At 42.1% G+C, this 26,135-nt stretch overlaps 1 protein-coding gene across 6 annotated transcripts in view; it reads left to right on the forward strand.

The window, feature by feature from the left end:
• Positions 1-4,292: 4,292 nt before the first annotated feature.
• The window catches only part of SESTD1 (SEC14 and spectrin domain containing 1), a 97,968-nt gene continuing 76,125 nt past the window's right edge, over positions 4,293-26,135 (forward strand). The window contains exons 1-4 of one of the 6 annotated variants that reach the window (XM_039495682.1): positions 4,568-4,803; positions 8,124-8,194; positions 8,967-9,075; positions 22,020-22,099. In XM_039495682.1, coding sequence (XP_039351616.1) covers positions 22,045-22,099 — 55 coding nt within the window. In that variant the 5' untranslated portion in view covers positions 4,568-4,803; positions 8,124-8,194; positions 8,967-9,075; positions 22,020-22,044. Of the gene's footprint in view, positions 4,335-4,566; positions 4,804-4,960; positions 5,081-8,123; positions 8,195-8,966; positions 9,076-18,276; positions 18,295-22,019; positions 22,100-26,135 lie in introns of those variants that run through there. The other 5 variants (XM_039495684.1, XM_039495687.1, XM_039495681.1 and 2 more) reach the window with 5 other exon arrangements.

Here is a 26,135-nt window from a genome sequence, read left to right on the forward strand (position 1 = left end):
ACCCAATGGCATTTAAAGCCACCCTGTTCTTTCAGGAACTGAAATCTCGTAGGCACTGTAACAACCTTATAGTGGCACTGGTGGAATCTATGGAAAATGAGATACATAACTGAGTGTCATCAGTGGTATTGTTGCCAGTGGAGCCTATGGTATCCCACTAACTCTCCAAGTTGTCTTTCGTAGATATATGAAGAAAAGGAGAGACGAAATAGATGCCTACAGGGCACTGACAAGGTGGGAATGCAGGGAACAGAAACAGATATCCAGGCTGGGTGAAAGGATGTTTCACCCCCTACGCGAAACTTCCACCTTGCGCCCCCCCCCAGCCCTGTGGCAGCTCTCCGCTCCCCCCCTCCATCCTGAGGCACCCCCGCGGCAGCTCCCCCTAGCCTGGGGAGCTGTGCAGCAGCTCCCCACCTCAGCTCACTTCTGCTCTGCCTCCTCTCCGAGCACACCGTTGCTGCTCCACTTCTCCTGCCTCCCAGGCTTGTGGCGCCAATCAGCTGTTTGGTGCCGCAAGCCTGGGAGGGAGAGAAGCAGAGCGGGGCAGCGTGCTCAGGGGAGGAGGCGGAGCAGAGGTGAGCTGGGGCGGGGAGTGGTTCCCCTGTGTGCCACGCCTCCCCTTACTTGCTGCAGGCAGCCCTTCCCGCACCCCCCCCCGCCTCAGGTCCCTCCGCCTAAATGCTGACGACGAAGATCTGGCCGCCACGGTTGCCACCGAAGGACCCAAAATGCCACCCCCCAAATGCTAGGTCACCTAATGGGTTGCACCAGCCCTGCAGATATCATCCACGACTCTGAGTCCTGTTGGAAAGGAGCAGATGGAGTCACCGTAGTTCTTTGCCATCTATGTATTTTTTTAAAAAAAGATTAAGAAAGGGGAAGGAACACAATCCTTCCCTCACCCCCTTAATTAAATAAGAACAAGAAACTTACATGACATGAATTCTAGTTTTAAACTAGAATAAACTTGGCAGCCATTCTTTGATACAAATATTGGAGTCAGGGGCGGCTCGAGACATTTCACTGCCCCAAGCACGGTGGCATGCCGCGGGGGGCACTCTGCCGGTCGCGGTCCCGTGGCTTCGATGGACATCCCGCAGGTGTGCCTGTGGAGGGTCCGCTGGTCCCGCAGCTTCGGTGGACCTCCCGCAGGCGTTCCTGCGGAGGGTCCGCTGGTCCCGCGGCTCCACCGAAGCTGTGGGACCACTGGACCCTCCGCAGGCATGCTGCAGAAGGCTGCCTGCCTGCCGCCCTCCCAGCGACTGGCAGAGCGCCCCCCGCAGCATGCTGCCCCAAGCACGCGCTTGGCGTGCTGGGATCTGGAGCCGCCCCTGATTGGAGTGACCCTTTCTGTTTTATGAATGGCAGGCTTCTTCTCATCATCAGACCATATCTTCTTTTCTGTCAGATGATGGCTGGTGCCTCACTGGGTTTACAGGGTGTGCAATGTCACCTTCAAGAACCCTTATCACTGCTGGTTACAGGGCAGCATACATAAAACCTTTAACTCTCGGGAAAGCCTTGGCTTCAGCCTATACTGTCTTTACTGTGAAAGAACAGAAGAAACTTGAAATATACAACAAATCTTCTCCCTCCATATCTCCCACCCCCCACCCCCCGCCTGCTCTTGCATCTGCAGACTTGCTAAGATTTTTTTGCCTTCTCAGTGAAGTGGACCAAAAGCATAACAGCTCTTGTTGTTTTGTTACCTGGAGGTAAAAAAGAAAGGTGTGAGTGTGGTGGTCATGGTAGCTCTTAATGGGATTATGTATGCATTCCCGATTTAACATCTCTGAAAGCCAGGTTACAAACAAGTTTGTGGAAGGAAGAGGCCTTTAACTCCCTCCTGGAAAACCAGGCTGCAAAAGTTGTTCTTTCAGTTTTGTTGTGCAGGCACTTTCCCTTTTAAGTATGTATTTTTTTACTACTTCTGCCTGGTGCTATTACAGGCCCCTAAGATATGGTCTCCATCCTGTATGTTAGCAAACCTTTCCTTTGGTCACTTCACTTCCTCCACTCATTTATTAGGGTTTCCTGCTATCTCGTCCACAGCTAAGAAAATGATGATCTTAAAATGTCAGGCAGAGGAAATGACAGATGTCATTTTATGGTCATTTCATTTAATTGCTGCAAAATAAAATCTTTAAACCACTGCAGCTTCTTGCATGATCCTTCTCTCCTGTTAACTCTTCTTATAGGTGCTACACAGCTTTGGTATGTTTTTGCATGTTTTTCTTAAGATAGTGACCAGATAGCTCCATAGTTGGAAGGCAATATCAATTATAGGATATCGTTTGCCAAATAATTATTTCCCCCTTTCAAGTAAAATAAAAACAATCTTAAGAAAAGGTGCATGATGTGTAATTTGGGCTATGAAGCATTATAATCCAAGTTAGGTGCCTCCACCTGCTCCCGACTCCAGAATTTGACAAGACTGAATTTGAGATTGCACAAAGAGAATGAGACAAAAAAGCAAAGAAAACAAAAACCTAGCACAAAAAGCTGTGAAGGCGCCACACTCTGCACCTACTGCTGAGGTTCTGCTGTTGTTGCTGGTGAAAGGGTGGCAAAGAGGAAGCAATGGGTCACCACTATAAGGCAGCTGGAGACGTGAGCTCCTGCTCACTCGCTCTTTGGGTATTTCTCTGACTTTTCTGCTGGGAGAATATGGGTTTTTGGTCAGGGTATACATTTGGAGTTTCTTGAAAAGCCCCTTGCTCCCTGACTCTGCAGCTGGTGGTCTCAGAGTGGCTTAGGTAGAGGAAGGAGGTGACCATTCCAGCTGTCTTTTCTCCAGATCTCAGGACCCTTTTTTAGCATAGACTCTTTTTTTCTTTCTGCTCCATGGATTGGAATAATTAGTAACTAAAAAATACTATGTGCCCATTTGAGCCCTAAAACCTCAATCCTGCAATTGACTTCATTCATGTTGTGATCAATGGGGCTCCACATGGGTGCAGGGATCTGCCTGTGCAGTTTCTGGTGCAGCTCCATGACCTAAATTTCTATGTACTATGGAAGAAGTAAATTTAAATAGTGAATTAAAAAATATGACATTTGGTTGAAAAAAATGATAATCAGATATAGGCCCTGATCCTGCAAACATTTACGAACATGTTTAACTTTAAGTATGTGAATAGTCCCATTGACTTCAGTGGCCCCAATCCTACAACTGACTCTGCATAAACTCAGAGGTCCACTCAAGCAGTCAGTTGCAGGATCTGAGCCAATGGGACTACTCATGTGCATAAAGTGAGCATATGCTTACATTTGTGCAGATTGAAGAGTCCTGAAGCTCATGCCTCACAGCTTAAAAAGTGGCTGAAAGAATTTTTTTTAAATTTGTAAATAAGAATAATTGCTTCAGGAGTAACATTCTGAATGACAAGTTTCAGCCTTGTTAATTTTTATAATATAAAATATAAATATAAAGCTCTTGAAAAGCAGGGAGAACAAGAGAAGTGCTGACACAGTATGAACAGCACCACTAGCCTAGCCCATTGTCTGTTCTGCCTCCAGTCCATCCATATACCAGAAATTTACAATGGCCCCATCTCAATCATTAGGAAAAACTGACTGACATTTATTATTGTGACTTTTTTTATACTCTGGGTTTTGCTGGTGAATATTTTAAATCATAACCAGTCCTCACTGAAGGAAGCTTGCAAGGTAACATACACAATGCTTTTGGGAGTGGAGTCTAGGTTTTATTTTAAGGGTGTCAGTGATACCTTCCCACACGAAAGCAAAATCAGAGAACTGTAGGACTGGAAGGGACCTCCAGAGGTAGTAAGTCCAACCCCTTATGCTGTGGCAGGACCAGGTAGAAATGTTCTTGGGGCCCAGTCTCCTATGTTTTATGTACCTCTTTACTGTTGTCCTTGGTTGGTATTTTGTCTAGGCAAGGAGTACAGGATAGGGCCTTTTGTTGGCCTAGTTGCCTTTTTAGTATTGTGTTTGGGATTTGCATTTAGTTATTTGTTTCCTTTCTGAGGAAGTTCTAAGGTGTCCATCTTCATAACTGTCACACTGAATTGTTGTTTGTTGTCATTATAAATGTAACCCTGCAGATTGCCAGAGCCAGTGGCAGGCACTTAATACATAAAATACTAATATTATTTTATCCTTAAAATAAAGGGTCAAGCATTGTTCTTCTTTCTCCGGTGGTTAAGAGGTTAAGGACAAGAAGAAGGCAGTAAGAGCACCCAGGGGAGGCCACTCTCTTTCCAGAATCAGATGAATATTGTATCTGATGCTGATCCTACATCGTGAGGGCAGAGGGAGAGTGCAATGTGGATGAGTGCCTGATGGTACCACGTAGGGGAAATCTGGTGAGTGTTGATCCTACCCGGTGGGGGTAGGTAATGGAGAAGGGAGAGAATCAGGGTAAGTGCCTCATGCTACCTAGTAGGGGCAGCTAATGTGGGCATTTGGGTGCCTGATGCTACCAGCTGGGGGCAATAGGGTGATAGTGGGGGTTCCTGCTGCTCCTACCCGGTAAGGTTGAGTGGAGGGGGCGGGGGTGGCTTGGCTAGTGCATTGTTTTCCTTCGGGGTGGGGCTTGTTGTTGCCGGCTCTCTGCTGACCCTGCCCCAAACCAGCTGCAGCACCGGCTAAGGGGGGGATAATGTAGCTCCTGCTGCCCTTCCCTGCACGCCGGGTCCTCGGGCAGCCGCCAGCAGAGCCGGGCTGGGGCTGGGTTCGCCGGCTGCCTCCCGCAGCGATCGCTCGGCGCTGCCTGCTCGCCTCGCGGGGCTCTGCCGCCAGGCCCGGGGCAGTGGGGCCGCCGCCCCTCGCCAGGTGAGTAGCCGGGCCGGGTGGTGGGGCTCGTCCCCGGGCTGCTGGCGGCGCGGGCTCCGGGCGGCGGGCGGGGGTGGGGCGGGGAGGAGAGCAGGCCCTGCGGCCTGACTGGGCTTTGTTCCCCGGGCGGAGGCGGCGGGGCTGGGCTCCCTTCTCCCGGGGGGGACGTGCTCCAGCAGCCGAGCAGCCCTGCTCGCTACGGGCGGCAGCAGCGATTCCGGGCTCCCCTGCCCGGGCTCCCAGCCGCTTCTCTCGGGAGCCGCCGAGAGGCTCCCAGGTACCCGGGTGTTTGCTGAACCCCCCCCCTGCCCCCGGGGTGACGAGCCCTAGCAGCGCCCCCCCCCCCCGGGGCGCTCAATCCCCGCAACAGGTTCGAGGACTGGGGGGCTCGGGGAGGCGCCCTGAGCTGCGCGGGCTCCCCCGGCACTGCGGCGGCGGCCGCCGTCCTTTGTGTTGTGTCACGCACCGAGGCGGCGGCGGCTGCGGGGGGACCCCGGTGCCCTTCCCGCTGCGGCACCCGCTGCTTTGCTCGAGCACCCGGCGCCTTTCTCCTCCCCGGCCCATGTTGCTGTGTGCGCCGCACGGCTTTGTACCCCGCCACTGCCGGGTAGACTTTGCAAGAGGAAAAGATGGTGGTCTGGGCAGAGGGAAGGGTCTTTGGGGAGAGACAAGGCTCCGGAGGGAAGGCGCCAGCATCCTGGGGTGCAGAGATGTTTGGTTTATTATGGGGGTTTTTCACAGTGCCTGATCTGTACAGCTGTTGGTAAAAGTGTAATGAGGAGGCTCGGCTGGTCTTGGAACAATCACTGTGGGGTCAGTGCCTTGGCATCCCATCCTGCTGGCTTCTGGAAGCTAAACCAGGAGCTATGGTTGCCATTTCTTTGGTTTTGACAGGTCCATTGTTTTGCAGTTTTGCCTTTTCCCCCTTCTGATTGTACTGCATTGTGCTGCCCATTGAGAGGTTTATAGAGAGGTTGTTAGCCAGAAATGTGTGGGAAGCACTCTCTTCCGAGTATTGTGTGTGCCCGGAGGAAGCGCTTTGGTGGCAATCTTATGAATGGAGACAATCACTGAAGCACAGCCCTCTTTTTTTTAAATGAGCAAAAATTTGGTATTGCTCATGTGGACCCACGAAATGGCACAAGACTGAGTCAATGGGCAATTTTGTCAGCTCTTTTGTCATCTCTCCTCTCCAACCCTTAAGAAAATATAATTGGTCATTGCACTGATTGCAGTCCTAAAAATGCAAGTGTACTTTTACCTAATGATACCTGCAAAGGTGAAATGTTGACTTTGTTCGCATTAAAATGTGACTAAATTAATTAAATAAATTAACATTATGATTTAATGAATATTTATTTCCCTTTTCCCCCTTGTTTGCTATACATCTTAAATGTAATGCAACAATGTATACCATTATTGTGTATGAGAGCAGCAACTCCACAGGCAAAGCCATATTGCTCATCTGACACCCTAGTGAGGACTCTCCTTTTAAACTGAATAATTTATTTTCTAGTTCCCAGCTGGCATTGTCAACCCTGAGCAGTCTCCATTGTGAGAAGAAAAAAGGGAGGGGAAATGGGGTGGGAAGGGTGACCTCAGGGTGAAACAGACAGAAGTTTGGTTGGAGAGGCCTAATTCAGGAATGGACGTGCCAACCATGAGAGGGGAAAAAAAGAACTGTAGACGGCTGGAATATAACATTTCTCTGCAGTGATGGATGTGCAGAGTCTGCAGAATCCTACAGAGAATGAGGGGATCTCCATTGCAATGTACTGCCTCCTGCAGAATCACATAAAACAGCCCTTGCCAGCTAGCTTGCAAAAAAAAAAATATTGATCACAATCTTGGAAATCTGAACATCCTGGCTATATGTTACAGTACAAGTAGGAAGCTTTCCCTGAAGACTGGGGTGGCCTAAGTCATCATTTCTTACTGAATCAAAAGTTTCATTTAAGAAAATGAAGCTTTTGATTCCAAAAATTTGTGAAGATAACCTTCATTGCATGAACCAAGGTGGTGCTGTCTTCCTGAGTCTGTAGACAGGGTGTTCCAGTACCTGCCTTTGCTGCAGCGAAAAATTTTCCTAAATAGGGGAAGTAGAGTGAAAGCTAGTTTAATTGTTGTTCAGTTCTTGGGAGTCTCAGTGAAATAGACAAGAAGCAGGTCAATTTCAGCTAGCTACTGCTTGGGAGAGCTATGGAGAGAGCAGCAGGGAGGGCACTGGAGATATTATTTGGAAAGGGGAGCCAAAAAACAGTGGTAGAGAACCACAACACAATCCTCACACAATAGTCAGGAGTCTTCAGGGTAGGGGAGAAGGAGGAAAACTTTTCCCTTCCAGCAGCAAAAAGTATGCTGGGGAAACCTACAACATTTATAAGCTAGATTCAGATAGACTAGGTAGAGCCTCTGAGCAGGGCCCCAAACCAGCACTGTTCTAGGAATCCCACCATCCACCCTTTTTTTAATTTTGAGCAGCTAAGGTGGGGGGCATTGCTGCTGCCCCTGGATCTGTAGAAGTGTGTACTTGCGTTCCCTGCATCTGCCTTAGTCATCTGACTAGAAAGTGTCCAGTAAATTTCTTTTCAAGCCTTGCTATGAGAGAAGTTGATGTTGTATTTGGGTGTGTGAGAAACTTAAGGAGCTTATTTAGATTAATCACTGGCCTTGTGTGTATGACAAATACAAATCCATGCTTTTTCTTTCTTTCTGTGCATGTGGGAGTACACCACCACCACCATAAGACACTACCCCTTATATTGAAGTATTTGTCAAAGATTTATTTTTTTATTTGAAGGGAGTATCTTCTGATGCCTCGTGTTCTAACATAAATCTTGAGTGGAATTTGTAATAATCGAGTTTCTTTTAAGGCAATGACTGGTCCAGTTTATAGTCACATCTATTCTCTTTTCTTCCCCACACTGTTCCCCCTTTGCTTTGCTATTTTCTTTCTTTGAGGCGATCAAATTTCATGCTCTCTGTGGATCACCTCTAGCTGAAAATATACTACAAGAACAGTGGTTCTCATTGCTTTCCCACTGCTTCCGGTGCTGCCTCAGGAGCATAGCCTGCTAACTGTAACCAAGGCTGATTTCTACCATATGTTTTGATACAAAACATGTGATTCCTGCAATCCCACAGTCAACTTAAATCCCTGACTTAAATGTGTATGAATATATAATAGAAACTTTGCCCCCTCCCACTGTGTAAGTTGTGACATTATATAAATCCTCGTAACAAGGTTTCTAAATGATAATGTATATTAAAAGCTACTTTAAAAGTATGTTTAAATTAAATTTTTTCATTTAAATCCACAGAAGCTCTGAGTAAAAGCTCAAACCTACATCCTTAATACATCCCATTGTACCTGGATACTGCAGCACATATGGTAAGTAGTAATGTAATATCCATAGTTTGATTCAGAAATTTGAAAATTAAAATCTTCATTCAAAACTTGTGTAGTTCCCACCCATGTTAGAATACAGGGCATCAGAATATATCCAGACAATGGATGTAGCCGGAGAGTTAAGAAAGGTATCTCAACTGCAATTCAGAACTTCCTTATAAAGGTTTTATTGGGTCTACAGGTTCTTGAGTTTTGTGGAACATATTTTCAAATAGTGGCATTTTTAAAAACCAAACTTCAGATATGTAGTAAACTGAACTACACAATGTACAACATCTTAGTTCATAGACCTTCATAGAAAAGTTTCCCAGAATGGTGCTGTTAGTGATTAGTCTCTACAATACATGTGAATACAATGATGGTTACAGTATCTAATCCTGGTACTGAAGTATCTTAAAATGTTTTAGGACAGAGGGTGAATACAGAGAAAATAGGATGGGAGGTTTGTGAATTTTACTAGAGAGAGGAAGTTGATATGGTGAGTGCAGGGGAGAGGATTTGAAAAGCATCAGGGAGATGCATGGAGAGAAGCAGGAAGACTGTTTCAGTAGGGAAAGGTGTGGGTTAACCTGTGCGTAGACATGGAGATAGGGAGCCGCAAATAAGAGTCTGGTGTTGAAACTGTCCACTCGATAGACTAAATTAGAAGCAAGTCTGTGAAAGACTTTGAAGTGAGGAGAAACTTATACTGGATTCTAAAATGGACAAGGAAGTGAGAGCAGATGAATATGGGGTGCTGTTTTCCTGTTTCTAGGTGAGAAGATGAGTTGCTGCATTATGGACAAGTTTGATATTTGGAACATTGGGACCTAAAGAATCCATAAAGAAGGAAATAACAGTAGTTAAGACAAGAGGAGATGAAGGTATGAATTGGTAGATGAGTGGCTGAAACAGTGATTGATGTGAGAGTGCTGCAGAAGCGATAGGTGGATTTATAGGCCTAGGAGAGGTAGGAAGCAAATGAGAAATCAGAGTCAAGTTAAACCAGTGGTGGGTAACCTGTGGCCCATAGGCGGCATGCAGCCAATCAGAGTAATCCGCTGGCAGGCTGCCAGACAGTTTGTTTACATTTGCATGGCTGTCCACAGCTCCCAGTGGCTGCGGTTCATGGTTCCCTCCCAATGGGAGCCATGGGAAGCATCAGCCAGCACGTCCCTACGGCCCGTGCTGCTTCCCGCAGCTCCCACTGGCTGGGAACAGTGAACCGCAGCCATTGGGAGCTGTGGGCGGCCATGCAAATGTAAACAAATGAAAAGGGCTCCCAGAGAGTATTTTAATATCAAAAATATACCAGATTTGGCCCACCAGCAGATTACCCTGATGGGCTGCAGGTTGCCCACCAGAGTTAAACTCTTGGGTTCATGGTAGTAGGGTGAATGTGGAGTTGGTGTTGAGCCAGAGGTGGTGGAGATCTCTTTTGAATGTATTGAGTTGAAGGCTCGGTGGAACTGAGGGTTGAACAGAGAAAATAAAGCAAAAAATGAGAAAATGTTTGGGGAATGAAGTGAGTGGTTGGATTTTCTCTCAATAGATTAGGGTATTCTTGGCATAGTAGTGATATGCAAGGTTGAATTTGGGAAAGAAGTGGCCCTCCTTAGTGGAATGAATTGGCATGAACACATCACACAGGTGAGATGATATGCACTGCTTTCTCTTTCGCCCCCCCCCCCCCGGTTTTCTCGAAAATGTTGATTTTTAATCAGCAGAGCCCTATGCTGTGAGGTATGGCTACACTAGAGCCGCCTCTTTCCCTATGCATCATCTTGATAGCTAAGGTCCCCTGATATGATTTTGCTGACAGTTCTCAGATGTACCACCTTGAGGGCTTGAGGCAGGATATTATCAGTAGAAAGATGTGTTATCTCTGTAGAACTTGCTCAATATAGCAGTCCTCTTGGCCTGAGTTTACTAAGTTCCAAAGCCTGCAGCAAGGCAAATAATTTTTGGTAATTTTTTTTTTTTTGACACTGGATCGTTACTGCGGTGACTGTTGAGGTTGTACAGGGTGGGTGTGGTTTGTGTTACCTATTCTGGCCAGTTTGTTGCTGCTTATTGATTGGTTGTGTGATCAGAGGCATAGGAAGGGTACAGAAAATTAAAGAAAACAAGCACATCATGCAGTTTATAGAAGTGACCTATTTTACAAGATTATTTTTTTTAAGTAGCTGCCCAAATACTCATTATTTTATGTGGCAACATAAGATCTAGTGAACTTCATTCTGTTTTCAACATTTTTTCAGTTACAAATTATATCAGAGGTATAAGCCATTGGTGCATAAACACTGTAAGATTCATATGTCATTTGCATGTTTAGTGTGGACAAACTGCACCTCAACCAGGTCAATCTAAGGTACTTCTATGGTCCCCATCACCACAGCATCTGAGCACCTCACAAGCATCAATATATTTATGCTTTCAACACCTCTGTGAGGAAGGGCAGTACTACTTATTCCCATTTTACATGTGGGGAATTGAGGCACAGAGACTAACTGACTTGCCCAAGATCACACAGGAAGTCTTTGGCAGAGCAGGGACTTGAACTCTTGTCTTCCTGTTCCTAGACTAATGCCCTAATGGCTAGACCATCCTTCCTCTGTGTTTATAATTAATAGAGTTTTGTTCTCTTGTGTGTGGAGGATTATTATGCATATCTTCCATCTCATGCATCAAAAGCAGACTACTCCCAGAAAAAGATTTTAAAAGTACAGAAGGTCCTTGAGGGTATTACAAAGCTCAGACAAAAACTTACTCTTGAATTTTGCATGTTGAAAGATTGTTCACAGGGTATCAGAGATACAGTTGTCTAGATAAGAGATTTTTTTTTTGTTAGTCAAGGAGGCAGAATTTCATTCTTTGTCTCTTCTCTAGCTTCTGCTTGGCTTCATTATCTTTAAATGTTAAGCATTTCTGATGTGGACATCATGGTAACAATAGGAACCCAAATATATAAGTTCTGGTTTAGAAAATTAATTAACTATATATATATACACACACACACACCCTTCTCTAGTACCACTGCAGAGTATATGGGAACAAAATAATATAATTTTCAGTAGTGTCACTGGGCCATACAGATCATATTGAAATGTTCCAGGGCCTTGGTTGAGACCAACATACTAATTTTCCTAAGACCTAAGCCAGTCTTGTATATTATCATGCGGTCTTAAAGCTAGCTTGTTTTCCTCTATCACTGTCACAAAACGAATGCCAAGTTCTAATCTCAAACCCTAGAGAGTGTTTATACTTAAGTTTCTCCACATTGCTAGCAGTTGTACTCCATCAGTACAGCTGTTTCTCTGGTTGTATTTTTTTTTCCCCAGCTGCTTATGGTTTGGAATCATCTACTCCGTCTCTTCTCTCACACTGCCCATTGTTATTCAGCAGCTTTACAAAATACTTCCTGACTGCCCTCAGCCATAGAAGAAGGGAAATTAAAGGTTTAGGTGCTATCTCTTCATCATAGTCTGTTCTTTCATCATAGCCTTTGTTTTAGATCTGCTCCTGAAGGATTTAGAAGTCCAGTGCCATATCTTAGCACACTTTTGTGGTTGGTTGGTTGGTGGGGAAAATATAAGAATGGCCCTACTGGGTCAGAGCAAAGGTCCATCTGGCCCAGTATCCTGTCTTCCAACAGTGGCCAGTGCCAAGTGCCCCAGAAGGAATGAATAGAACAGGTAATCATCAAGTGATCCATTCCCTGTTGCTCATTCCCAGCTTCTGACAAACAGAGGCTAGGGACACCATCCCTGCCCATCCTGGCTAGTAGCCATTGATGGACCTATCCCCCATGAACGTATCTACTTCTTTTTTGAACCCTGTTATGGTCTTGGCTTTCACAACATCCTCTGGCAAGGAATTCCAGAGGTTGACTGTGTGTTGTGTGAAGAAATACTTAGAAGGAGAATCTAGCCTCTTACTCTACAGTTCATGGATATTCATCCCATGACTCTGGAGCTGCATGTGGGTCTGGGAAGATCTGTATATGTGGCATGTGCTGTGGTCCTCTAGCTGACTCTCCAGCAAGGCAAGGGGGATACCAATCATAATAGCGGTATTTGGGGCTTGTATATTGGACTGCATGAGGGCTGTAGGAACCATAGAGTTCCTCCCCCTGGTGAAGCGGATAAAGAGGAAAAGAAGCTACTGGACTTTAAGTGAGGAGGAATAGTTGAATAGGGGTCCCATCCAGCTGAGGGAGATATATAGATAAGGAAATCCCAACTTCCACCTTCATCAGGTAGAGCAGTGGCTCTCAACCTTTCCGGACTACTGTACCGTTTTCAGGAGTCTGATTTGTCTTGTGTACCCCAAAGTTTCACCTCACTTAAAACTACTTGCTTACAAAATCAGACATAAAAATATGAAAAGTCACAGCACATATTAGTGGAAAAATTGCTTATTTTCTAATTTTTACCATGTAATTATAACATAAATAGATTGAAATATAAATATTATACTTACATTTCAGTGTATCATTTATAGAGCAGTAATAAACATGTCATTATCTGTGAAATTTTCGTTTGTAATGACTTTGCTAGTGCTTTTTATGTAGCCTGTTGTAAAATTAGGGAAATATCTAGATGAGTTGATGTACCCCCAGAAGTCCTGTGTGTACCCCCAGGGGCACGTGCACCACTAGTTGAGAACCACTGAGGTAGAGGAAGGGGAGAGAGGACAATGAGCTTTCGTTGTAGTGTTCCATCTTTCTAGTTTAATATCAGATATTTATGATATGTTAATTCCTTTGTTAGAGAGAGCACCCTAGATATTAAAGGTTGCATAACATATTTAAGAGATGGAGGGATGACTTTTGATTCAAGAGTATTCATGTAAGAAATTACAATGCAGTTTGTCAATAAAGGATATAGAAAAACTAGACAAACTTCAAATCTCTCTCTTTATCAAAATACATAAAGATCCTATTTCAAGGCAGACAAGTGGTGAAGAAAGTGAAATTCAGAATACTGAAAACAATATCGATATACTTGTTATCAGTTCTTGTTTTTTAAGGTTTTTTCCCCCTACAAAATCTTTTTTTTGGGAGGGAGGTTTGGGGGGAATGCTTGAACACTGAGGTATTCTTGCCATGTACCACCATTGACCTTTTATCTACTTGTCTGTTTATTGCATAGTCCCTTTTTTTTCTTCAAGGCTGTTTTCCCCCAGCAATGGCTTTCCACCCATCCTGCTTTCTGGATATTGACCATCTTAAATAAAGTGAGGGCAGGAGTGAATTGTCCTGTACCAATTGGGTCTCTTATAGTGGCAGCTGCATCTTGGGTCACTTTATAATTTGATTATTATACTAGTCAAGGGGTGTCAAACCTGCAGTCCTCAGGGGTGTCAAACCTGCAGTCCTCAGGGGTGATGGTGTTGGGAAGAAAATATGCAGTCATTGCCAGAATTGTTCTTCCCCCACCTCCATATATAAATTTCGTCAGTCCTATGGTTTCTTTATAATTTTCCATAACACTTATGAAATATGTGTCAGCATGTCAGAGCTAATTCCTTTAAGATTCTGGGATAAATGTTATCCAGAACTACTGACATGTGTGCATGATGTATTCTATGCTTAAAGTATTCCCTTTTCTGATTTTAATTAAAAGCTATATTGATGCACTTTTAAATTATCCATCTTACTTTTGTTTTTTGTATTGAATGTTGTATTAATTTAGATGGAGTATGAGGCTAACGGTGTTAACATAACCCAGTTATTGTCCAGTATTAAACAGTTACTTAACACTGTTTAATACTGGAGTTTGGTTTACAGCAGGGATCAGCAACCTTTCAGAAGTGGTGTGCTGAGTCTTCATTTATTCACTCTAATTTAAGGTTTCGCGTGCCAGTAATACATTTTAACGTTTTTAGAAGGTCTCTCTCTATAAGTCTATAATATATAACTAAACTATTGTTGTATGTAAAGTAAATAAGGTTTTTAAAATGTTTAAGAAGCTTCATTTAAAATTAAATTCAAATGCAGAGCCCCCTGGACCAGTGGCCAGGATCTGGGCAGTGTGAGTGCATCTGAAAATCAGCTTGTGTGCCACCTTCGGCACGTGTGCCATAGGTTGCCTACCCCTGGTTTACAGAGACTTCAGCCTGCTTATTACCCTGGCAAAAACACCATTACAAATTGTTTTTAACCTTTTATTAAAGATAAAGAAAAGGAGGAAAAAACAATTAAAGCATTTGCAATGTAAAGTATTAAATAACGCTTTCATTTTAACACCATCCTGTATTCCCTTTCCCTTTAGCTGGAGAGATGTTTTAGAAGGAAACCCTTTCTGCCCCCTACCTTGTTTGACAGTCTCTTGGGTGGCATCAAAGATGGTAATTGTCCTTTTGGGGAAAAGAGAAGTTAGCTGAAATGGGCTGGAGCTGCTGTCTAAGTCCAATCCTGTTTCATCCCAGGTGGTATTTGGGATTCAGCAGGACCGGGTAGAGGTGGTGATGTCATCTAGGTCCCAGTCTGGTCAGGACATCTCTCAGGATGAGTGTGACAAAAGGCCCAGGGTTCAAGGAGATTGTGGGGGTGGTAGCAATGATGGTGAAGTTTGCTCCAGTAGCTAATTCCTCCCTCTCCCCCCCACCGCCAAGTCTCTTTCTTTAAGGACCCCCAAAGGGAATGGTGGGGGGTGGAATAGGCCATCCCCTCACTATTTTGTCCACCAGTTAGGCCTACTTTCTGACATACCAGTTTGGATGCACTGATTTATGATTCCACACTTCTCTTGTTTACCATGCAGGATGTGAATACAGTCCTTGGCTTATATTAGGAGGCTTTTTTGTTTGGACTAATTCAGTCTTTGGGTCTCCCTTTCATATCTTTGCACATCAACATTTGTTACAGGTTATTGTGATATCTTATGAATCTTTACATACTTTTTACAGTTGAACTCACCACTAGCGTAAATTTGTAGGCCCAATTTCTTACAACATAGGGAACAACTTTAAGAGTTCAGTAGGGCAGCAATTTTAGAAGAATTACTGAACTTAATCTCTCTCCTTAACAAATGATTGGATTTATATTTGCTCTAGTATAGACGGAAAAATGACAATCATGAGAAGAAAATGACAATCATGAGAAGAAAACAATTCTGAAATAGGAAAGTTCAGGAAAAAAACCAAGATTGCTATCTTAAACCACTTGTTGGGTATTACAGTAGCTAAATCTTCATTCAAATGTAACTTTTATTTATAGTCATATATTTGCTCCTTTGCATTTAATATAGCTTTTTAAAAAACCCATCCCATGGCAAAATATCTTAGCATTTCCTTAGTGTACAATTGCCCTCAAATGGGAGCTGTCAAGGCAATGGTACATGTAGTGCCCCATAGTTGTTGTCATGGCAGCTGCTAGGCCTTCTGTAAGTGGAGTGTGTGGGGCCATCTGTCTCTGTAGCTCCCAGTGGGGAGCAGAGTGACTCTCTCCTGCTCTCCCCAAAAACATTTTTTCTGGTTGGGGTTAAGGAAAGACCTTTAGCTTCATTCCGCCCCAATAATCTTCCAAAGCTGTGTAGGTTTGGTGGAAGATGCTATAATCATTCCTGCTGAGGTGGGAGCAAGGAGGAAATAGCCTGATAATCTGTCCGTAAGACTATTCCTGTTAGTTAGGGAGCACCCTAAATCAAGCCTTTATTAAATAGGTAACTGAAAGTTTCAGGAGCATTTCAAACAAAGAATGGTTGGTTTGGATTGTCAATAATAGTGATGAAAAGGTTTTTCTCATAAACTGAAATACTACTTTGGCTTCAGGACGTCTTGAACAAAGGAGCTATTTTAACTTATGGAAAGTAATATACTACTATAGCTCTGAAAGCCAGTAAGTATTTTAATAATAGAGGTTTTGCAGCCTCAAAAGAATAAATATTGCCTAGTCTGTATCAGTGTTTGTTAGTGTTTATAAACATATAATCAGACACTGTATGGCAAAATAAAAGGCTCTCCTCTTTGTTTACAGAATAAATGGCTGTTTAGTATATATCACAATAACCTTTCTTGATCAGGAGAGAAGTAAAAAGTTTTTGAAACTTTGCACATGTGCTGTAAACAAGATTTTTACTAAGGTCAGCTAGTTAGCATTGGAGTGGATGAGATGAATTATAATGGAGAAACAAGAATGAAGGTCTGAGCGCTGTTTAAAATAAACTTTTGTCTGAAGCATAAGGAAGATTTAGTGTGATGCTGAATTGATTGATCAGCATTTAAGGTGTATGCTGTTTTGGTAATCCTAATTTGTCTAATACATTTAAATATAATCTGCAGAAATTCAAAATAATGTGCATGTTCACTTTTGCTAAAAGTGTGCTGTTGGCATGTGGGTTGGTTTGTTCGTCAAAAGAAGGGCATTGATAAACACATTGTCCTTTGGGGAATGGAGAGGAGAAAGTTTGGTTTAAAAAAAAAAAAAAAGCCACACTAGCAGAGTTGAAATACCTGCTTTGCAAACATCTCTAACCAAACCTCGTTTGGTGCCCTGCCATTAGTGGATAATCCAGCCTACGTTCCTGTTAAATTCTGACACTATAATTCATCCTGGTACAAACCCCAAGATCGTTCTCTATTAAATGAATAATCAAGACATTAGGTCAGGGGTAGGCAACCAATGGCACGTGTGCCAAAGACGGCACACAAGCTGATTTTCAGTGGCACTCACACTGCCCGGGTCCTGGCCACCGGTCTGGGAGGCTCTGCATTTTAATTTTAAATTTAAGTGAAGCTTCTTAAACATTTTAAAAACCTTGTTTACTTTACATAGAACAATAGTTTAGTTATATATTATAGATTTATAGAAAGAGACCTTCTAAAAATGTTAAAATATATTAGTGGCATGTGAAACTTTAGAGTGAATAAATGAAGACTCGGCACACCACTTCTGAAAGGTTGCCGACCCCTGCATTAGATGAATGTGATTCTCCCATCAGGGAGTGCAGGAAAGGCATTAGCTTGTGCCACAACACGCCCCTCCCCTGCAACCATCCAAAGCTGACTGTTGCAGCCTGAAGCCCAGCTCTGATCCACCTGCTGTTCTCCTGCCCTCTTGTGGGCTCAGTGCATTATCATCAAGTGCAGCAAATCCATCTTGTTTCCAGTGTCTCCTGAAAATTGCAAGCAGAGAGAGGTTTAGCTTGTATTCTCCCCCTGACCTGCTAGTCTCCACTGAAGAGTGGGCATTGGTTATATAACATTATATTATCCAGAGCCTGGTCACCTGGACCCCTCCATGAATCAAATGCCTTCAAAGCTGCAGATGTTGCCACATCATTCCTGAAGGGATACTTACCAAATTTTGCTTTATTGTACCCCAAGCAGGCTAACACCTTTCTTAATACTGCAGCAAATGGATCTCTGGTCAAGTAACTGGCATCCCAGTATAATACAATAAAAGGCTCGCTCTGATGAACACCAAGTCAGAAAACGTTCTTTTGGATTTAATTGGGCATAACTGTTCATCTAGGCATTCTCTTAATTCTATTCTGGGCTTCAACTTCTGCTTATTGACTATTATTTAACCTGCACCTCTTCCAGTTCTAGTGTGTGCTTAGAGTCGCCTGACCCCAGAAGTGCTGAAAAGCCACAGCAAATTCTGCCTTAAACAGCATTGCCTCTTCCCTGCAAAACCTTGCTCTGGGGGCAAAGCCTCTGCTGATCCAACACCCACTGTAGCATCCAATTGTACCTGTAAATTTCAGCCTGGCATCCAATCATATCACTCCCTTAAACTATTTTAAAAATGCCTCCCACACTCAAGTATTTCCTCTTTTTCTTTGTCAAAATAATGAGGTTCCTTAATTGCCAAGGTGGTTGCTACTAAGTGTACACAAAAGCCCTGACCAGGACCAGGACAGTTAGGGGTAAAATTTAAAGAGCCCATAATTACATGCAACTGCTTTGGAGTTACTTTGCCAAAACCCTTCATCACTTGTATTAACATACCTAATTTGTCCAGATTTTCCTTAGGTGTGATACCATTACCTACCATTTTGATTTCCAGGTATGTCATTCGTTGGGTTGTCTCTTTTTTTCAGGGGGTGAGTAGGACTCCCCAGGCATTCTGCCATCTATGGAAATGTGCCTAATTGGTGAGTGAGTTCACCCAAATCGCATCTTTCTGCCAAAAATGTCATCCAGTGAGTGAGCCAATTGGTGCAAGTTAATTTCCGTAGTAACTGTCTACTTCTGCACTGTAGGAAACTGGGTCCCTCAGCTTCATACCTTAACCATGCTTGTGTTGTTTGCAAATGAGTGTAAAGGCTCAAATATAAATAAGTGTTATCAATATGGCTTCTATCAGGCAGCTGCTGTTTCATCAGCAGCAATCAGAGCAGAATGGCTGCTGCATGGCCCCAGGGCTTTATACACAGGAAGGGGAGGAGCGTGAGACAATCAACTCTCCCCTCTTTCCCCAGCCTCCCAACAGCAGAAGGGAGAGGTGGAGAATTCAGTGTCTTCCCTCCCCACCCCCACAATGATCTCTACTTGTGAGTTGCATTCTGGATGTGGGAGAGGGGAAGGACACAGAGCAGTCAAGCCTGCCCCTCCCTTCTCTCGGGACCCCAGGGATTGCTTTTCCTTGCTGGTGTGATCAAACCACCCCACCCTCTATTGGGTGTGTGATCATTTGTTCCTGATGACTAAATTAATTTGGCAGTAAGAAGCATTTTTGCTGTAATGAGAGGAAGAGTTTGTAATTTTGCACAAGGAAATTTAGCTCTTCTGCTCCGCTTCCCCTACTCAGTGTACGTCAGATATACTATAGCATCATGTTCTGCATTTATATGTGAATTTAAAAATGTACTCCAGATCAGAGTAGTAATTTGATGATAAAGCATAAGATCTATAATTCAAAGTATTTTGTATTGAGGATTTTAAGTTTTTGAAAACATTTCTAAAATATTTTCTGTAAAATGTGGCATGTACAGAATATATGGTACTGTGGTGGTAGAAATTTATTTGCACTTCTTTAGGATAATCTGCTTTACTTGTGTGGGTTTATCACTTGTAACACATCCCTACCAAATTCATGCTAGCAAAACCTTTATAATCCCACACTATACCATCATGTATTCTCTCTCCCTTTTTCCTGCATGTAGGCACACACAAACAATACACTGACCTAGTGATGTGGGTGTGATCGTGGCTCCCTCTGCTTGCGGGCACTGCTTACTGTACAACTTTATATTGCCACAACTAAATAAGTTCTCCTTTAGCTCAGGTGGTGGTAGCTCAGATACTTTTGGTGCTGTTTGATGCTGTGGATTCAATCCCCACAGACGATGGGACATGGCCATGATTGGTTTTGTGCACGCGCACCCACACACAGATTTGTATAGGTGTGTGTGTGATAGATCTATGTACAAAATGTGTTCAAGTGGTGCATGCTATCACTGATGCTGATTTTCTTATAGGGCTAGATTTTATTACAAGTCATGCATTCATAGCTTTTTCAGATAAGATCTTTTTATGCTGAAATTTGTCTTAGCTCAACAATAACTTTAAAAAAGTCTGAGCCAAACCATTTCCGTCATTTTTTGAGTTACACGTGCATGGAAAAATTTTTCCTCATGTTCCATTCAGATATTTCACTCTTGGATAACTTAAAAATGAATGACGCTAGAAAATTCAAACTTGATGTGTTGCTTTCCTTGAAGCTTAACATTCAAATCAGAAGAAAATTAACATATTCGTTTTAAAAAGTTGAGATTTTAAGTAACCAGTTTTGTACATGTTTGAGCTGTGCTCTTTCTGGTTCCTTGAAAATGCATAAACCAAAAAAGCCCACCCTTGGTGGAAGGAAGGTCTTGAGTTACAGAGTGGAAGTTGGCATAAAATAACGTTGGCCTTTTGCAGGATGTGTCTTAGCAGGAGAATCCCTGTGCATATGGAAGTTGGTGGTTGGAGTTTTACCCTTGCCTTGCCTTCTATTTCTCCTTCCTGAGCCACATCCCCAATATTGTGAAGCCCAGTTGAGAAGGAAAGTAAACTGACTTAACGTATCCATAACCCATCCCAGTGGTGGCTCTTTATTTCTCATAATGTAATGGATTTTAGCTGCTAATGAACATGGCACATTAAGGCAGTTCCATTTGTTTTTTATGTCAGTTTTCATGATAGGAAGAGGGAAATGGTCTGTGTGTATAACAGACTCCTTAGTAAGCAACATGTATTGTCAAAACGTTCTTGCAGACGTGAAAGGTCTCTGCAGAGGTAGCTATTAATATTTAGGTTTTATCTGTTTGTTGCCAGCTACATTTCAGTTTGTTTGTTTATTATTATGTCCTAATTTCAGTTTATTATGAAATGTCTATTCAAATTATTAACAAGAAAATTCATCAGGTGCACTGGACGGTTAAACCACCACAGTGTGTCTCCCATGGCCCAGCAGAAACTGTGTGTAAATTATTAAGATTGTGAGACGTTTGCTATGCTGCAGAGCTGGGTGAATTCTCCCCTTCAATGTGTTTTTGGTTCACTGATGCTCTTTGTGAATTTGGGCTGAATTCATGAAAGAAGGGGGAGAAAAGCAGGAACATCTCCACCTATACATTAAACAGAAGGTTAAAAGATGATGAAGCAACAGAAAGGATTAATTAGATTGTTTGCAAACAGTGTGTCTTAAGTCTGAGTTTGGTGATAAATGCATTGAGACAGTGGTTCCCAACCTTTTTGTGGCCTGTAGCACATTCATGTTTTCAGAAGAGTGTGGCGGGCGCCAACAATTTTTCAAAGCTTATTTTGTATTTGTACATTAAATAATACAAAAAAATCATATTTAATATACACAATATATGAATCCATGAGATAAAAAGGGTAATTTTCCATGTAAAAGCCGGAGAGAAGCCATGGCCCGGAGCCTGTTGGGGACAGAGAACACCGGCGCCCACAGCCTGTAGCCACAGAGAAGCCGGAGAGAAGCTGCAGCCCCATGCCTGCCAGGGACAGAGAACGCCTGCAACCTGCAGCCCCAGAGTTCTCTGTCTCCGGCAGGCGCGGGGCCATGGTTTCTCTCCGGCTTAAGCCGCAGCCCCACGCCTGCCAGGGACAGAGAACACCGGCGCCTGCAGCCCCAGAGAAGCTGGAGAGAAGCCACAGCCTGCAGCCCTGGAGTTCTCTGTCCCCGGCAGGCGCGGGGCCGCGGCTTCTCTCCCCTGCTGGGCACTAGGCAGGCGCACATAAATGCCCCGGCAAGCACCGCGTTGGGGACCACTGCATTGAGATCTTAATTTGGTAATGCATTAACTTGCATACAATATAAAGATAGTTACTCTTTTAATCATTGTAATCCTGGTACTTTGAAAGAAACCCTATCAAATGTGAACAGGAGCACTAGGTGTAGTCACACCTATTCCGTTACACAAGAATGACAAGATTATAAGAGATGATCTGCTTATAAACTGCTTCCATTTTAACATTTTTTCCCCATCTTGAGTAAGGGAACTGAAGCTATGTATTCTTATGGGTTTGTATTTTGCCTTTAGTGTGTTGAAAATAAAATGAATTTAACTTTGAAGAGTCTATGAAATTTAAGGCTAAAATAATAATAAAAAAACTAGCTTTCAGATAATAGAGAGAAATAATAGTGATTTAAAAGATTTTACAATGGAAAAATTATTGACGTTGATTTGGGGTTTTCAGTTTTGCAACATCATGCAATTGAAATGTTATATCACAGTTTTGGTTATAAAGTATTCTGTGCTGCTCTCTAAAAAGTAAGTACAAAACTGTGCTGGCACAAGCCAACTCTTGTTCTAGTGTAGCATGGTAATTGATTTCCCAAAGTTGACACTCTTAATTTCTTGTGTTTCAGAGCTGTGAAAGTTAACTGAAGTAGAATGGAAGCTACCGTAATATTACCTATTCTGAAGAAAAAATTAGCCTTCCTTTCAGGTACAGTTTCTGATTTTTCTTCAATCAGTTTCTCAGTGTATAATTTGAATCTGACTTGTGTTGTTTGTTGATCTTTGCCAGATGCATTTGACAGAAGTGTATCTTAGATTTTCACCAAGGCTTATTTCAAACACTGCTCTAAAATATCTTTTAATATGGATAACAAAACTAAATTCAAACAGTTTGTCACTAGTAGGTCTTGGCAAGCCAATTTTTATTCTGGTCTGTAACTTAATTGAAATGACCTACACAAGGTCGGTGTCATGTTTACTTATAAAATAAAATGTGATAATTTAATAAGGGTCCAAAACTAACTACTAACTGACATGTAAGCAATTGATTGATTCTGAAATTTAGGACAATTCGTTTTCAGGATTTCTTATAGAAAGTTCTTTCTCCTCCTTTCCTTCCAATCTTTACTCCACAAAAGATAGAGACCATCTTTTTGTTCTGTGTGTACAGCCCCTAGCATAATGGGGTTCTGATCCAGACTGAGTCTCTTGGGCATTCAAATAATTAATAATAAGATGAAATCTTATCAAATAGTAAAAATGATGATTTAGTCTGGCGGGGTGGAGCTGGAATATTAATGTTTATTATTTCGCTCAAACAAATTTTTCATTTTAGGTTGAAGTCCATCATTTACAAAAGAATGAAGACTTTCCCTTTAGAGATGTATGTTTTAAGTGACTTGAGATTTTGCTGACTAAGATGCTGTTTTAGATGTTCACATTGCTTTTAGTTCTTGCTGTTTTAACTTCTATGCACACCAGAATTTAAGAAAGATGAGTTGCTGATAGGTACATTTTTGCAATCGTATAAATCAGGAAGCATTATTTTAGCTAAAAAAAATATTACTATATTTCAACTAATGGCTAGTTTTTAGCCAAATCAAGCAAGTGTGTGTCTTGCTTGAATGTCTGAAAAATTAAACTCCTATGTTTCTCCTAAGAGCTAATGTATTTAGAGCAGCGGTTCTCAGCCTTTCCAGACTACTGTACCCCTTTCAGGAGTCTGATTTGTCTTGTGTACCCCAGGTTTTACCTCACTTTAAAAACTACTTGCTTACAAAATCAGACCTAAAATACGAGTGTCATAGCACACTATTACTGAAAAACTGATTACTTCCTCATTTTTACTATACAATTATAAAATCAATTGAAATATAAATATGGTATAGTATATAGAGCAATATAAACAAGTAATTGTATGAAATTTTAGTTTACTGACTTCACTAATACTTTTTATGTAGCCTATTGTAAAACTAAGCAAATATCTAGATGAGTTGATGTAACCTCTTCTCCCACCCCCCCCCACCCCCGAACCACTGATTTAGAGTCTCTTCCCTTGCATTAACACCCCCCTCCCTGCCCCCCAGCAGCTTCTTCTGGCAGCCTGCAATAGTGAGCAATTTCCTTAGCTGCCTACTTCTCCAGGAGCAGTTTCAGCAGTTATAGTACAATTGTTTGATTAGCATATACCTCAAGGAGATTCTGATCAGCTAAAGTGCATTTGCAATTTGGCAAGTAAAGCTACCTGGTTCACTGTGAAATACAGATATTCTTAGTGAAAAGCAATTTAATGAGTGGCAGTTTAAATGCTGGAAAATTTTTTGAACTTTACTATATTTCTGAGTAGGCATGATTCTTTGGAATTACATAGTACTGGCAGACATTTTAATTTAATTAATGGTACAGATTTATACAACAGATTTTTTTTAGCCTTCTCAGATGTGAATAAAGAAAACTGGGCAACTAATTTGTCAAATCTCTTTATAGCATTTAGTTTCAAAGAGTTTTTTAAAATATCATAATAAAACATCAGAAGAAAGTTATGCTGTGAAAATATCTGGTAGGTTTTTCAATGTTGAGCTCCCCAGACATGAGAATTATAATCTGCTAGAAGACACCTGAAAACGAGTATGTTTGGACCTGCTTTATTATTCTTTGTCTAACTTTACATCATTTTCCCTCCCTGCACTACACAGTGCTTTTCAGGACTTGTTCTCTTGAGATAGTAGGCTAAGCTATGTGGTTCCTTCTAGAAGCTATTGACAATAATGCTTGATTAATTACATCAGTTGGTACATCCATTATTTGCTCTCCCCACTTCATTCAGCAGAGGGAAAACACAGCAGTTTCTATTGGAACAGTGTTTCCACGGACCTGGAAACCTTGGGCCAAATTCAGAAGCAATATAAATGATTGTGCAAATTACGCATTGGTAAACTAGTTCATATGACTGAGGGGGGAGAAATATGTGCTTCTGTAGAAGCAGAAAAAGCAACCAACAGGAGGGTGTAAGAGAGCAGTTCCTTCAGTTTTATTTCTTATATCTGTCCTTGTTTGCATTTTGTGGTACAGTCCTGCTTTTCCACTTCCTCAGCATGTAAATTAGATCAGTTTATGCTGATCTATAACATACTTCACATGAATTTGTCCTATTTTAAGATTGGTTCTAAACCTGAGAATCCCCACGTAATAGCTCAAATTATGGCTTCTTTGTCAGATGACTTTTTTTTTTTTTTGGCTTCCAGTTTAGTATATCTAGAGTCACAATCAGATTTAGGATTGCCACTCCTACAGATAGTACTGTGAAGGTGGTGGGGAATGTGTCTGAGATAGAAATAATGATGCAGTGATGAACAATCACACAAAGAATTTTTTAAAAGAGGAGGAGAATGAATGACTTCTGCTAAATCTAGTTATCACAGTATAACTAAGAAGCGGAGACAAAAACGAAAAAAATAATCTGGGTCACCCTAACATTGGCATAACTTTCATTGTGTAATATGTTTTGGTTTTCTTGTATTGATGATATTGAATGCTATGGGTATGTTCAGGGAAGGTTGCTGAAATTTCCTTACTGATAATCTAGATGTGATTGTTAAGCAATTTATGCCAAACAGTTTTGTAGTAAATCTTTTAATTCACAACCAATTTTAATAATTCTAGTTTAGAAGGGTACATAGAATTGCTCGATACCTCCTATTGAAATTGTAGAGCAGTGTAATTGGAGTTTGTGAGAAGTAGATAATCCTTGTTTTGCCATCATTTTGAGTGATTTAACTCAGTTGAAGAAACTGTTTGAAGACTTTCAATGACAGAATATTTGTCTGACCTGAATAAGTCTTAGTTGTTTGATAAACCTGTACTAAAATTATTATGCAGCTAGAATAAAGATCTTTTAATCTTATCTCCTTAGTAAAAATAACTCAGTTTGAGCATGCTGTGAAATGTCATGAAACTCAATAACACATCTAATTTATTGCAATCTTTGGTAAAAATGTCAACAAATAAATAGCGTTTTAAATCCATACTGCGAGTGCTGTTTAAATCCTAGGTAATTATTCAATAAAAATCATCTTAGAGATCAAGCACTTACTGCAGATGTGAGTAGATTTCAAGTGTCAAATCTAAACTTGCATATGCAATGTTGAGTGCATCTTAAATTTTAGATTCTCTTGTGTAATCAATATAAGCGACTTTTTACAGCTAATTTATGGTGTGGTTCCTTTGTGATGGTGATAGGGAGAAGAGCATAGGGAAACTCCATGAGAGACACTTAGGCCATGTCTACACTACAGAGTTAAGTCGACTTAAGTTACATTGACGATCATAAACTACTGTTATTACATCGCTTATGCATGTTCACACAATACTCCTTGTGCTGGCGGAGCTTATCCACAGTTGGTGCTCTAGCACCAACAGAGAGCAGTAGACCATGGGTAGCTATCCCCCTATGCAAATCGCCACCTTCTTCTGCTAAGAGTTCTGGGAATGGATCAAATTGCATCATGGGAATGGGATTACTGCCCCATGATGCAATTTTCTTTGTCCCACAATTCCAAAGGCTTCTGACTACATTGTGCTGTTTTTCAACTGCCCCTGTAAACTTCCGTCCACCATCTCTGCCTGAAAGCATAGATCCTGCACTGCTCACCAGTCTTGTGATGAGCATTAAGAATACAACGTAGCTGACCCTGCATTATTTCATGAGCTGCGAATCTGAACAGGAATCTGTGCTGCCTGCCCTG

The sequence above is a fragment of the Mauremys reevesii genome, linkage group 11 (genome assembly GCF_016161935.1).
Source record: "Mauremys reevesii isolate NIE-2019 linkage group 11, ASM1616193v1, whole genome shotgun sequence".
NCBI classification, from domain to species: domain Eukaryota; kingdom Metazoa; phylum Chordata; order Testudines; family Geoemydidae; genus Mauremys; species Mauremys reevesii.